The sequence below is a fragment of the Amphibalanus amphitrite genome, unplaced genomic scaffold (genome assembly GCF_019059575.1).
Source record: "Amphibalanus amphitrite isolate SeventyFive unplaced genomic scaffold, NRLGWU_Aamphi_draft 000569F_arrow, whole genome shotgun sequence".
In the NCBI taxonomy this organism is placed as follows: Eukaryota; Metazoa; Arthropoda; class Thecostraca; order Balanomorpha; family Balanidae; genus Amphibalanus; species Amphibalanus amphitrite.
The window spans coordinates 118,783-133,393 of NW_024882063.1; the positions used below are offsets into that span (position 1 = coordinate 118,783).

A 14,611-nucleotide genomic window follows, 5' to 3' on the forward strand; every position below is an offset into this window, starting at 1 on the left:
AGGGCATAAACAGGGGTCACGGACACCATTTTCAAGCTCAGTGTGTCTAAACCACTTGTAATTCGGTGTTTGGGAGTGTTTATAATGTCTTTCATCCAAAAGAGGCGCATTTCAATTTTCTCCCATTGACTTATAATGGGGAGGTCGTAAAATTGACCTCACCTTAGGTCATCGATATCAAAATTCTGAGATATACATTTTGTACATGCTATTGCTCTTAGCAATCGCTGAAAGTTTCCAAGCGATCGGTCACTCGGTGTAGCTATGACAGACATTGAAAGTTTTTATGAGGTGAGGTCACTTCAAGTGACCTGGTGACCTGACTTTGAATGACCTTGGTCTGAAATTTTCACAACATGTGTAGAATTGATGTATGATAAGGTGTACCAAAAACGGCGGCGCTCCGCGCCGCCGTTTTTGAGATATTCGCGAAAAACCACAAGGGGGGGTGTTCAAACACCCCCCCCAGCAGGGCGCGGGTTAAGAATTGAGCATAAAACCGTGTAGAAACAAAGAATCATATCTTCCTTGCTTGAGCGGCTCTGCAATCATGAACCGGCTTGAAGGTGCCATGCGCCATCAAGCCAAAATGTAAATGCCATGGCAGGTGGCTTGAACACGAGTGCTTTCCCTAAATGAGCAACGCCCAGCGACGATTTTGTCCAACGTGACCGCCTCGACTAATAATACTAATGAAACCGAAAGGCCCTCTGTAATCAGTGCCGAAAGACGAAAGTTCGTCTACCAATACATGAAAAGTTTTCTCAACGGCATTCACTTTTCGACGGTCAACAGTAACATTGTGATCGTCTCCCAACAGGATAGTGCTGTCAAAGCCAATTGTTCGCGCAGTTATCTCGACGCTTATAAAATGCCTAACAGTTCTCCACTCGCAACCCGCAGAGTATCAATGTGTTGCAACGGAATCGAATCCTGATCGGCATACCCCAAGCTCTCCTCAATGTGAATCATTCAGCGGTTTCCCAATCCAACTTCCAGACACGATTTTTGTACATATGTATTTCTGGCCATTTCCAACTGTTGGCGCCATGTTTTGGACTTGTCGGTCACATCACGATGTTCACAGAGTTCACATATCTCTGCGATGAAGGAGGGCGAGGTACCAGCGCGGTCCACCACGCCACATACCACCGAAGCGGCCGCGCCGCGCCGCGCCAACGTCCACAGCTAGACACAGTTCATTCACCAGCTCGCTTACATAGCACTGTGGTACACCAAGAACGCTTCGATAAATCTAGTAACAAAGCGCAATATAAATAACACTAATCAAAAAGCAGTTATTTCACGACGGGTCGGCGGAACACAGGTGTCACACTTTGCCCTTGACGGGCGTCGAAGTACTCGGATTCGGCACCGTGACATGGTTCTTTTTATTAAGGTATTTGCACTTTTTCACGTAACTTATGATGAGTGAATGAATTTTCTTCGGGTTGATTTCGCCTGACTTGCTGTGACAAATCTGGAGAAAAACAAGAATTGTTAGGTCGAAGTCGTGCGGGAATGATGTATGCAAAATGCGCCCGATACTGTCTGCAGAGTGCAGAGATTATTTTTTTATCTGAAAAATAGTGAAACAATATAGGATTGCAATAACGACTTTTGGGGAAGATCCATTAAAAGCGCACAATACGATGGTGATAGTTTTCTTCAAAAGTTTCCAAGAATAAGGAAGTGGATGAATGAAGCATGCCCAGAAATCACAATAAGCAGCAAGAGAGCGTTCAAATGATCAAAAAGCGCTGCAATAAGCCGTAAAAAGGCTACGACACGATCAGATACATGCTAGGATGAGCGGGCTATTGTATCAATGCTGGAGCTAGTCTGACTTACAGCGGTTACTCGAGACATAAAAGCGCGGCACAGTAGGCTAAAACATAGACTTGCCTTGGGGACCGACTTCCTCAAGGTCTCCTTGTACTGCTCCTTGGTGATGGTGCGCTTGTGATAGAAGGGCTTCAGCACCAGCTTCACCTCCTCTATCACACGCTCCTGGCGGTTTAGCTTCTTTAGGAACTGTGGACAAAGATGTGTCCGACGTAAGTCAGCATTGTCTGACAGGTGAGTTGACAAACTTGTTCGACCCCCACGGGTTAAACAAGTGAGGGATCCCCACCACCCACAGCAGGTGCACCGAAATATGATACAAATAGCTAAGCCCTAAGTGTAGCACGCGCCTCTGTAAGAACTTCCCATTCCGGATAAAGAATAGTTTTGTCGAAAGAACCACATTTAAATACACTGATGGTAGCAAAATGAGGGAAATACATAAAGCGCTGTGAAAGTCGCAGCTGCAGAAGACTCGTGACTTTTCGTCTCGTCAGCATGACAGCGTAATAACTGAAGGCTTGCATTCAATGATTGGTTGTTGAAAATTAACCAAGTCATCTAGGAATAACGTACCTAGGTTATAACTATGAAGTTTATAAACGTTATCTAGAATAAGCTTATGCGCAACAGTGATTTCAAAAGAATTATTCACTCAGTAGATAAAAAATCGTACGCAGTAACACTAACGAACGAAATAAATAGCAACAGTGAGCTAGCATGCAGTGACTCGTAAACCCATCGATGTACAATTACACAAACGTGCGTGAGGTGGCTGACATCGAACAAAGTACATGGAGCTGCAGGGTTCGATCGGCAGACATAAATACGGGGGTGAGACCATCACAAAAACATATGAACACTAATATGAGCGCCGTATTTACTTCAGTTAGTGGAATCTTTTAATTAACATTAGGTAAAATTGATCCAACGAGAAAAAAAAACGATATGGTAAACTAACAGAAAGTGTCAATGAAATGTCTCCCTCGCTTACTGGCTACTACTCAATACAGTTTTCCCGAAGCATGATCACCAACCTACATAGAACAGTACAACACGCCAATGCATCTACCACCACGCCGAAGCCTGCCGTGATAGCCCCTGCAGGGCTCGTCTCCGCCGCTGTTGGGTACATGAGCGGCCGTCCAGACCGGGATCTCGGGATGGCGTCGCTCGTCCCGCTGAGCAGGAAGTGCGGTCCGGAGTGACCCAGGACCGGACTGCGGGGCTGGTAGTGACACTAAGCACTACCAAGCGTAAAGCGTACCTTTTCCTTTACCTGCATCTCCACAGCCGAGTTGGGTACGTCGTCGACAATCCTTAGTGCGTCATCGACGTCGGCGGCGGCCGACCCGGCGCCAGCCTTACCGCCCGCTGCAGGTGGCAGAAGGGGGTCAACGACATGTCGAGCGATTCCACACCTGACCGGCTCGTTCACACAAAGATCAACGATCATCTGACAAATCTGAACTGATAGCCGAACTTTCAGAGAAAAGCATGTAATAAAACCGCACGCTCTAAACAACAATAAATGACACTATACGCTTCAATATGTCATTGTCATAGCTGTCGTTTCTAGGTTATTAGGTACTAACCCAGCAATATGAACTGTTTCACCCTAAATAATGCAACCCTGAAGAAACAGCCACAGATTCAGTCTAACACTACGCAGCTACGCAATGGCCAGGGACCACGTAGCAGCACCCCTTTCCCTCAACTCACTGCGCCTGCCCGCCCGGGCGCCGCGGGCCGCCGGTCGCTGCTTCCCAGCCGCTTTGCCCGCTGCCGCCTTCCCCGGCACCCCTTTCCCGGGCGCCGCCCTGGTCGGGGTGGCCTTCGCCGGTGTCGCCTTGCCCCGGCCCTGTGCGCCGCCAAACATCGCCTCGAACCGATCCTTGGGATCCATACGACGTCCGGCGCGGCCGGCGGCGCCCGGCTGCGGCGCGCGCGCCGGCCGCGGCGGCTCGAACAGGTCGTCCCCCTCGCGCGAGTCGGGCGAGTTGGGCGAGTCGGGGGAGAACGGCGAGACGTCCATGTCGATCACATCTGCCGAGCCTCGCTGGCCGTTCTGCGCCGCCGGCGGAGGCGCGGTGGCGGTCGCCGGCGCGGCCTGCGCCGCTGAGCTCGAGGAGGCGGCCGGGGCGGCCGAGGAAGCGGGCAGACTGGGCGGTGGCCGTGAGGTGTCGGGTAGCACGCTGCTCAGAACACTGCTGAGCAGGCTGGCCGCCGACGGCGGCGGTAGGCCGGCAAATAGACTGGTCACCGGCTGTGGGCACAACGGCTGGCAGGTTAGAACAGCAGCTAAGCACAGTCGTGAGCAACATGTCATGAATAAAGCAAATTCCTCACAGCAAATGCGACATTGCTCACAGCCCCTAACGTTTAGCAATACAGAATGGCAACTGCATCAGCTCGCTCGGCTCAAATATTGCGTCTGTGGTAAAAACAGAAAATTATGTTCGGAAAACGGCTATTTTAAACGAATTGAGTGTATTCGCTGATTCAAATACTGACCGCTGCTGCCGGCGGTGGTCGTTTTTCCGCCTCTGCCGGGTGGCGTGGCTCCGGTGGTTTCTCCGCGGCCCGGTCGCGCTGCTCCGCGGGCGGCAGCGGCGGTGGAGGCGGGGAGGGCTCGGCGGCGGCCGGCGGGGGCGGCTCCGGCGCCGCGGGCGACGCCGCCAGCTCGGGACTGTCCATGGCGTCGGGCGACGGCGGAGAGTCGGGCGTCCCCGACGGCGAGTGGGTCGGCTCGAACGGGTCGTACTGGTCGCCGAACTTGGCCTCGGAAGCGTCCGGCGGCGGCGGCTCGGGCGGCGTGGTCGGGCCGCGCGGCGCCGCCGCCGACGGCTGGGTGGTCGCCGCCGCCGGCGCCGCGGCGGCCGCCGTCGTCGCCGCTGCCGTCGTCGCCGGTGGCGAGTCTCCCTCGTCGTCTTCCTCTTGCAGCGGGTTGTTGATCATCCTCACCGCCGCCAGCTTGGCGCTCAGCGAGAACCGCACCGACGGCTCGGCGGCGGCCGGCTCCGGCGGAGTTTTCGGGCCGCGCGGACTGCGGGCTGTCGCGCGCGGGGCCGACGCCGCTGGCTCTGCGGTCGCAGCGGGCGCCGGCCGCGCGGCAGGAGCAGCAGCGCGGGCCTGCGCCGGCCGCGGCGCCGTCGACTCAGTCTCGCCGTCTGAGTCGGTGATGACGATAGGCTCGTCTCGCCGCGGCGACACCTCCACCACCTCGTCCAAATCGATCAGGTCCGGACTGCGACGCTGCCGGCGGCGCGAGAGGCTGTCAGAGCGGCGGTGACTCGGTGCCGGAGACTCACTCGAGTCGGACGAGCGAGACCACGAGCTGGAGCGACTGCCCGAGCGCGAGCGGCGCGGGTGTTTGCGCGGTCGCTCTGACGACCGACTTCTGCTGCGGGCCCGCGGACTGGCTGCCTTGCCACGAGGACTGGGCGCCCGTGGTCGCGGACTGAGCTGGTCCCGAGAGCGGGGACTGGGAGTCCGTGTTCGGGCACTGGCCGCTCGACCTCGCGGACTCGGCAGTCGAGCCCGGGGACTGCGGGGACTTGGCGCCCGGACTCGCGGTGCGGCCCGCGGGCTGGCCGCCGCTCTAGACCGCGGGCTCGGACTGCGGCGCTTCCGTGGCGGTGTCACACTGCGAGCTCTCTTGCTGCCGCGAGCCGGGCGAGGCGACAGCGAGCGGCGCTCACTGCCGTCCTTGTTACGCTCCGAGCGCGCGCTCTGCTTTGGATCCTTGTTCTCCTTTCTGGCATCTCGCCGCTGCCGAGCCGGCGAGAGATCGCGCTCCTGGCGACCGGCACGCGGGGGCTTGACTCGCTCCTCGCGATCGCGACGCGGCAGGTCTCGGTCGCGATCGCGGACTGGCAGTCGCTTGTCTTTGGAGGGAGTCGGGAGGTCCCGAACTCTGGCCGGTTTGTCCCGCACCGGGGAGAGTTCGACGGACGGCTCGCGATCCTCGTGCCTCACCAAGCGGCTCTTGGTACCCAGCCGGTCGCGGGACTCTTTCGAGAAGTTCACACTCACCACCAGGTTATCACCGTCCACAATCACCGCCTTCGAGACGGGCGACTTGAGGCGCTTCTTCCTCTTCTTTTTGTCGTCTTTCTTTTTCACCTTCTCCTTCCTCTTCTTTAGTTTCTTCGGAGCAGCGCCCGGCGACGGACTGAGTTTCCTCTTCCGTTCTCTGCTCTTATCCTTTCCCTTCTTCACAGGTGACTGGGTTCGTTTATGTGGCGGTGTGGGAGACAGCGAATGACGCGGATGCGAGTGGCGCGGATGCGGATGGGCGAGACGCGACGGCGAGTGGCGCGCAGGCGAATGGCGTGCGGGCGAATGGCGTGCGGGCGAATGGCGCGAGTGACCGCGCCGTGGCGGAGAGCGCCTCTCCCGAGACCTTCGTCGGTGTTCGCGGTGACGACGTCCCGGCGAGCGGCTGAGCGTGCGTGACCGCCGCCATCTCTGGGCGGCCCGGCGCGGCGAGCGCGAGCCCGCTGAGCTGGACGAACGCGAGCGCCGCACGACGCCAGCCCGCTCCTGATTCTCCTGAGCGCGCATTTTCCGCTCCGTGATCACTTTGCGGACATCGTACCGCTGAATGTCCCGCTTTTTGCCCTTCCGTCCACCGTCCGCGGGTGGTGAGCGTCTGGTCTCCTTTCGCGATTCTCCAGTCTCTTTGGATCTGGCCGCCGTGCGGCTGGCCGGCTTTCCATCACGATAGTTACGCCCCCGCGTGCTGCGGAACTTCTTCCACCCTACAGCGTCCCCTTCCTCATCATCATCCAGACCAGTGATGGTCTTCTCACTCACGACAAAATCGCGCACTTCTTCGTCAACGTCTGGCGCGTCGTCGTCATCGTTGATGGTCGTGGGACCGGCGGTGGCCGCGTGGCGCGCCGACGGCGACGCGTTGCCCCTGGACGGGCCCCGTACGGGCTCCTCTCCGTCGGAGGGTTCACCGCGCGGGGGCGGCACCGTCAACGGCGGCGGCGAGTCAGCGTCGTCGTCAGCCGGCTCGTCGGCCGATGGTGGCTGCTCCTCCACGATCTCTCCCTCCTCGTAGTCACCATCCGGCGGTGGCTCATCAGCCGGCGAGAGTGGCACCTGAGCGACAGCGTCCGGCGGCGGCGTGCCGGAACCAGGCGGTGGCGACTCTTCTGGGCGCTTCGGAGACGCCACCGGTGGTTCAGGTGGCAGGTCGGAGGGAATCTCCCCCTCCTCGAAGTCGCCCTCGGGTAGATCGGCGTCGTCGTTGTGTTCGCTGTCGCCGGGCTGTCGCTGCAGTACCGACTCTGCCGCCGTCGCTGGGAGTGCCGGGGGCAGGAGGACCGGTGCCGGTGCCGGCGGCGGCGGCGGGGTGGGAGGCCTCTCTGACGGTATCTCACCCTCCTCCATCCCGTCGTCAAAGCCGTCCTCCTCGTTGTCAGATATCTGCTCTGTGCCGAGACAGAGCAGCGGCGCCGGCGTGGTCGCGGGCGCCGCGGCCGGCCCGACGGTTGGTTCCGCCGCCGTCGGTGGCGGCGTCTCAGTCGGAGTCGGACTCGTCTGCTCCGGTTCGGGGGCCGGCGCGGGCTCCTCTGGTTCCTCCTGGTCCGGCCCGAAACTCTCCGGCGAGGAGATGCTCTCGACGGGCAGCAGCTTCCAGTCACCGGCCGGCCTCTGCGAGCCATCAGCGGGGGGTTCCGGCGCGGCCGGCTGACCGGCCTCGTCACGTACCAGCTCCTCGTCGCTTGAGACGTCACTGGCGTCTGCCACGCCGAGCGCGCTGTGTCCGGCGGCCGGCTCAGCGGGCGCCGCAGCGGACCCACGCTGCGGCGAGCCCACAGACTCCAGCGAGTGGATACTGGTCGGGGACATGACCGGAGAGTACACGGGAGACGCCAGTCCGGCGGCACCGCCCACCACAGCGGCGGAATCACTGACAGCCGCCCCGTCAGGGCCAGCGGCTACAGCAGGCTCTACTTCATCGCCGCTATCACTGACACGTTCGTGGCCTGGGAGAAGACTGTGTTCAGAAGCTGCCTTGGAGCCACTAACAGTGTCCGAGTGTTCTGAGCTTTCAATGACGACAGGGGACTCCTCACCACTATCGCTGATATACTCATGGCCTGGTAGAATGTTTTGTCTCATAGCTGCCTTTGAGTCACTCGCTACATCTGCCTGAACCGCATCGCCATCGCCAGCAGATGGCTCTTCACTATCGCTCACCCTTTCGTGACCTGGCAATAGTTCACATGGCTCAGCTGCCTCGGAACAGTCAGAACCGTCTGGACGTGTTGAGCTTTCAGCAACGATGGAGGATTCCGTATCGCCCATATCGGATGCGACGGACTCGCGATCCTCCCTGGGATGAGGCTTCTCTCCCGAGGTGGCACGGTCGTTGGATATCAAGGCCTCTTCCGCGGGAAGATTATCCACAGAGCCCATGTCAGAAATAAAACCGCCAGAAGCACCGCTAGAAACACCGCCTGCTACACATTCTTGGTGCAGGGTGGATGTTATCTCACTTACATCATCCCCACTCTCAATGAGTCTTTGGTTAGGACTAAATGCTTCTTTCTCAAGAGTTGAGTCGGCCGGCCTGTCCGGCTCAGACTCCGCTTCGCACAGCTCGGCGTCAGCGTCCGCATCACCCTCAGCCACGCTGCCAATATCATCTGATACCACATCTGCCGCTGCCACAGTAGTGGTACTATCAGCGGGATCAACACTCGGCGACTCTGGTAGGTCAACCACCTCCGACTCGGGTGTCCTCTCCGCCATAGGAGACTCTAGTGGGTCAGCTGCAGGTGCCTCAACACTCGGTGACTTTGGTGGGCTGACCACTGCTTCCTTCTCATTCGGCGACTTTGGTGTCCTCTCAGTGGTCGGCCACTTTAGAGGATCAGCCTCGTCTACCTCCGCGCTAGGCGACTCGGGCGTCCTCCCCGCGGACGGCGAGGGCGTCTCCTCCGGGGTGGATGGTCGCTCCTCCGGGGTGGATGGTCGCTCGACTGGGGAGGATGATCGCTCCTCGGGCGTGGATGGTCGCTCCTCCGGGGTGGATGGTCGCTCCTCCGGGGTGGACGTCCGTTCCTCCGGGGTCGATGGACGCTCGACTGGTGGGGTGGATGGACGCTCGACTGGTGGGGTGGATGGTCGCTCCTCCGGGCAGGATGGTCGCCCCTCCGGGGTGGATGGTCGCTCGACTGGGGAGGATGGTCGCTCCTCCGGGGCGGACGGCCCGTCCTCTGGAGTGGACAGTCGCTCCTCCGACGCCCGATCCTCCTGGATTGATGGCTGCTCCCCTCCGGGCAGCGGCGTCTCACCCTCTCCGTCTCCGTCAGCGCCATCAGTCCCGCCGGGCGAGCACGGCTCCGTCTCCGAGCCCGGCGAGTCACCAGCTCCGTTCTCCCCTACCTCACGGTCCTCAGCCATCGCATCGACATCATCGTGTTCGACACCGTTACCGGCCAGCGCGTCCTCGTCCGATACATCGTCCAGAGAAGCAGGACGGTGCCCACCCGGCGATAACGCCGGACTCTGGACCCCTCCGACCGGCGGCGAGTCGTCCCGCTCCTGCGGCCGGCCATCGGGAGAAGTCCGCTCGTCCCCCACACCCTCGTCAGCGGACACGTCCTCCAGGTCGTCCTCCGTGCGGCCCGGCTCGGCCCGCCGGCCGTCGTCTATCACAGTTTTCAGAGCGGTGAGTGGCCGGCCGCCGACGTCCGCCGGCGTCCCGTCCGCTCCGCCGGCCGCCCCGCCGCCGGCGCCCTCGCCATTGATGACGCTCGTCAGGCGTGTGTCGGTGCCGCCGGCGGCGCCCACCTGCTGGTCCGCGCCGGCCGGCGGCGGCGGCGAGCGGTCCGGCGCGGCGCCACCGGCCGGCTGTACCCCGGCCGAGTGGAGCACGGGTGGCGGCCGGTCGGCGTGGCCGCGCAGCAGGCCCGGACCGCCCGCGGCCGGCGGACGCGCGCCGCGCCGCCGCTTCAGCCGCATCAGGGCACAGTCGGCACCCACACGGCGCCGGTGGCGCACAGTGGCCACCGGTCCGCCGCCGTCCCAGTCGCTCTCCTCACCGGAGGAGCCGCCACTGCCCAGACCGTTGCTCCACGGACCGGACTCCTGCTCCGCCGCCACCACCTGCGAAAACGACAGAGGGTGGCATATAGAAATGAACCGAACAGTTTAAGAATACTTTCATTCTAAAATCTCAACTTTTTCTGTCACTTTCTTGACGGCACTAACCAGCAATTCAATCATGCATAAACTTTCATCTAATCATAGATAAAAATGACTTCTGGGGATGTATTAAACATTCAGCAATGACACGTTTATGCAGTGCTAGATGCTACACAACAGCAGAATGACAGTGCAACGGTGCGATCCTGCAGCACGACCGCTCAGTCGCCGCGAAACGCACCGTGTCGGTCTGTGACGACACCGGAGCGGCCAAAGACGCCACCGGCCGTCCGTCCAGAGCGTGGTGAGCCGCCGCCGTACCGGGAGTCCATTCCTCCGACGGACAGGGAGCCGCAGGCTGGAAAAGGCATAGAGTTAGACAGGGGACTGCAGCTTGGCACACACGCATACAGCTACACAATGGGTAGCGGCAACCAGGAAAATAGCACATAGACTGGGCCACCTATTGCAAGAAAGGCATAAGTTGGACGCGAAGTAGCAGTCTAGCCCATTGAAGAACAAAAGCTAGAAGGTGAATGAGCTATTAGGATTAATTGTTATGGTTCTGAAACGACACCTAAGGCTTTATGACTTGTGGTAAAAAAAATAACATATTTGAAAACATGCAACTGGACACATTTATGAATGCACATCTTTTTACTGTTTATATTTTTTACTATCGCAGCTAATGTTCTATTTATTACATTTCATAGGCATCATATGTGTTCAATATCTAGACATAAACACACATACAAAACGAAAATATTTCATCATAAGTGTCACTGAAAAGACATGAGGCCTGTGACACCGCGAAATATTGTGGAATATTATTCCATGACGCATGCGCAGTAACCATCACCGGCTGGCGTAGGGGCGTAGCTTCCGAAGCATGACATCATGACAGAATATTCTGCTGCGGAACGACATGCCAGATGTTCGTGATTTGTTTTGCAGCTCAACGTGGCGCCCCAAGCGATTGAATTGTCAAGTGTTTCTCTCTTGTTGTGATGTAATGGGAGATGCAATAATGCAAATTGGTGACTTATCATCGTAGAGTACCTATTTAGGCAATGCCCACGTGTGTCTTATTTGATTGGTTTTCGTACGAAATCGGTTTGTATCAATGTTTGATATGTATCGGTTTGTATACTTTATTTCTGTCCATGACAGGCGATTGCCACATTTTATGCCATTGTGATGTCACAACCAGCAAAATATGTATATCATGCCAGGTGTGAAACAGGCCTCTGAAATCTGTGAGCACATTTGGCACATGTTTCAAACATTGCTGAGAGGAGATTAATCAAGCCCAAGGTGTCTTGGTGAAAAATTGAAATATTTCAATCAGCAAATTATACCTGTTTCAAATAACAAATTTCTAGATGGACTGCCCAAAGTCAGGCAAAGCAACACGGCAATGCTTGTTACTTTGAAAGCTAAATCTGGCATAAATTGCTTAGGAGACTCTTTCCACACACCATTCCAGCTACATCCATCCAGCTACTTATTAAAGGCAATGAATGAATGAATGAACGACTGAATGAATGAATGAATGAATGAATGAATGAATGAATGAATGAATGAATGTAACACAAAAAAGTAAAGTTTGCAAACTTGACATCCACGGCCATTAACATACTAGGTACCAAATTGTTTTAAAAAGAGCCCAAACACGTTCGTGATGAGCAATATAAACTAAAGCAGAGAAAGACATGACATACCTTCACCCATAAAAGTGTGTGCATAAGAAAGCAAGTAGCACAGTTTCCACAGACATTCCCTGGCGAAGCACTCCTTGCTTCAAGAGGCTTCAGGCAGATGATGCAGGTGCACATTTGCAGACTTTCTTCAGTCAGGTCCAGCGGGTCTCTTGCTGCCAGTGTTTGTTCTGGAAAAGAATGTCAAACAACTTGTATTAATAACAATGCCAGCACAAACACAAGTCGCCTGTCAAATGTAGTCAACACCCACCAGCTGTTGAATGACAGTTGTTATGCAATCTTCAAATAAATTGAGCATTTCATTCTTCAGTACAATTCTAGCTTATGACTGGAACATGTTAATCACCTATTCAAGAGAAAAAATGAACATGTATTTTTTTTTGCAGAATATTTAACCCGCGCACCGACCCCCCGTCTCCGCCAACTTCGCACCGACGGGGGGGGGGGCGGATGACCGCCCCCCCTGAGATCTCGAGAACGAAGCAAGATAGCGACAAGCGGTAAACGGCATCGGATACGCACGGACAAGGTCTACAATTTTTACTAAGGTCATTTTCAGGTCAGGTCAAAGATGACGTCACATGAGTCGAAAAAGTCAAAATGGCGGCACTAGATATGGAGAGTTTTCTCGAATAACTTTCGAATTAGTCAAGATAGGAACAAACTAAGGGCATCATCGTGATCCTCTCGTCAATCCGCATCGAATGATATATATGTTGACCTCGAAAGGTCAAGGTCAAAGGTTGACCTCAGGTCACGTGACCTCGAGGTCATCATGTATACCTATCATTCGATGCGTCTTGACGAGCTGAACACAATGAGACCATCCGCGCGGCTGTATCTTGTTCCTGTACGGAGTTATTGACAAAAAACCTTGGGTGACCTTTGATGACGTCACATGACCTTACAGCTGCCCAATAGCAAAACAGACCTCAAGGTAGTGAAGGTTGGTCGTATATGAAGTCATGTATGGTATATGGGACCATTCCGACCCGTTTTAGTGGTAAAAACAGGGAGTTGATTTTTCCCCCATTGACTTATAATGGGGAGGTCGCGAAATTGACCTGACCTTAGGTCACCGACATCAAAATTCCGAGATATACAAATTGTAGCTACTAATGACCTAAATAACATCCTGCGACTTTCAAAGGCCTCCAACATCTACTGTAGCTCTGGCACGGTGACAAAGTTGCAAAAAAGTGACTTGAGGTTGGGTCATTCAAAGTGACCTGGTGACCTGACCTTAAAAGTTAGGAGGTTCAAACTTGCACATCATGTGTAAAATTGATGAGAGAATAGTCGTACCAAATTTCGCGGCGCGCTATCCGCGAAAAACCTCAGGGGGGGGGGCGGATATCCGCCCCCCCGTCGGTGCGCGGGTTAAATCTTGAATTTAAAACGAAAGTAAAAATAAAACTAGGTGCTGCCAGCCAACAGCATTATATTAGAAAGTTAAACAATGCAAAAAGTCCAGAATGAACAATGGAATCATGCACAGTCCAATCCAATTAGAAGCTTACCATAGCCATCAGCATAACAATCTGAATCACAATCACTTTCAGACAGTAAATCAGCATCTTCATCTTGTAAATCCCTCTCCATTTCTCTGAAAATCAAACATTAGGTTAATCAGGGAGATGGTGCCTGCAAAGCTCCTGCCTTGCTTAGAGTATATTAAGAAAATGGATGAACATTTGAAAAAGAATGAAAGAAAATGTGGGAGGCAGAAAAAAAAATCTGAAGTTGACTACGGAGCGAAGATTCTTCTTCAATTTTTACAGCAAGGAACAAGATCTGTTTTTATGTATTCTGGGATAATAGTGCATGCACTATTGCATTTCTGCAGATTCAAAGGTTAAAGCTGGAAGGCAAACATATATGAATGGGAGTGATGAGGAATAACAAAATATTTATACTTTGCAAAAACAAAGCACAGTAAGAGTCAAAGGCAAAACTGTTACCCTTGACTAAAGCACCTATTACCCGTCAAATACCAGAAACGGGTGTTAGGTTAAAGATGGGCATTAAGCAGGCTTATAAGTAGGTGTTTTGTAAGTTGTAAGCTGAGCTAAATTAGGTTTTATAATGTAATTTACCCAAGAAATGTTGTGAATTGAACTTTTTATGCTCATGAGAAACATGCTCCCTGAGACTGGGCCCCACAGGCCAATTGGCCGAAAATCTGATTACCATAAGGGAAGGTATTGAGGTCACAGGCCAATTCACATTGTTTGTGGCACTGGGCAGGTACTTTGCACAATTATTCAAAGAAAGCCAACAAATTTTGTGAATATAGACACAGAATATGAAAAAATCATTCCTAATTGATCATAGAGTCATAGAATTCATGGAACTCTTATTCACTGTCTTCAGAGAGAAAATCTGACAATGGATCTCTGAAGTCTTTAAAATTCAACAGAGCACAGGAACATCTTTAAAGGAAGACTTGTAAATTCTTTCCATCAATTAACCCGCGCCCTGCTGGGGGGGGGGGGGGTGTTTGAACACCCCCCCTTGTGGTTTTTCGCGAATATCTCAAAAACGGCGGCGCGGAGCGCCGCCGTTTTTGGTACACCTTATCATGCATCAATTCTACACATGTTGTGAAAATTTCAGACCAAGGTCATTCAAGGTCAGGTCACCAGGTCACTTGAAGTGACCTCACCTCATAAAAAGTTTCAATGTCTGTCATAGCTACACCGAGTGACCGATCGCTTTGAAACTTTCAGCGATTGCTAAGAGCAATAGCATGTACAAAATGTATATCTCAGAATTTTGATATCGATGACCTAAGGTCAGGTCAATTTTGCGACCTCCCCATTATAAGTCAATGGGAGAAAATTGAAATGCGTCTCTTTTGGACGAAAGACATTATA

At 54.5% G+C, this 14,611-nt stretch overlaps 1 protein-coding gene across 1 annotated transcript; it reads right to left on the minus strand.

Moving 5' to 3' along the window:
• Positions 1-1,002: 1,002 nt before the first annotated feature.
• On the minus strand, positions 1,003-13,318 carry LOC122394027 (proline-rich protein 36-like). The gene is made up of 8 exons (XM_043390564.1): positions 13,256-13,318; positions 10,256-10,372; positions 9,727-9,975; positions 4,360-9,660; positions 3,568-4,111; positions 3,113-3,219; positions 1,906-2,034; positions 1,003-1,480 (listed from the first exon to the last, which is right to left on the minus strand). Exons 1-8 carry the CDS (start codon positions 13,316-13,318, stop codon positions 1,331-1,333), a joined length of 6,660 nt encoding a protein of 2,219 aa, XP_043246499.1. The 3' UTR covers positions 1,003-1,330.
• Positions 13,319-14,611: the final 1,293 nt, after the last annotated feature.

Bases quoted from the DNA above. Each gene is read 5' to 3' on its own strand.
- LOC122394027 (XM_043390564.1), bottom strand. From the start codon at position 13,318: ATGAAGATGCTGATTTACTGTCTGAAAGTGATTGTGATTCAGATTGTT. The intron at 9,976-10,255 runs GTGCGTTTCGCG...TCGTTTTCGCAG, and splicing joins TGTCGTCACAGACCGACACG to GTGGTGGCGGCGGAGCAGGA. The intron at 1,481-1,905 runs GCAAGTCTATGT...GTTTTTCTCCAG, and splicing joins TGAGGAAGTCGGTCCCCAAG to ATTTGTCACAGCAAGTCAGG.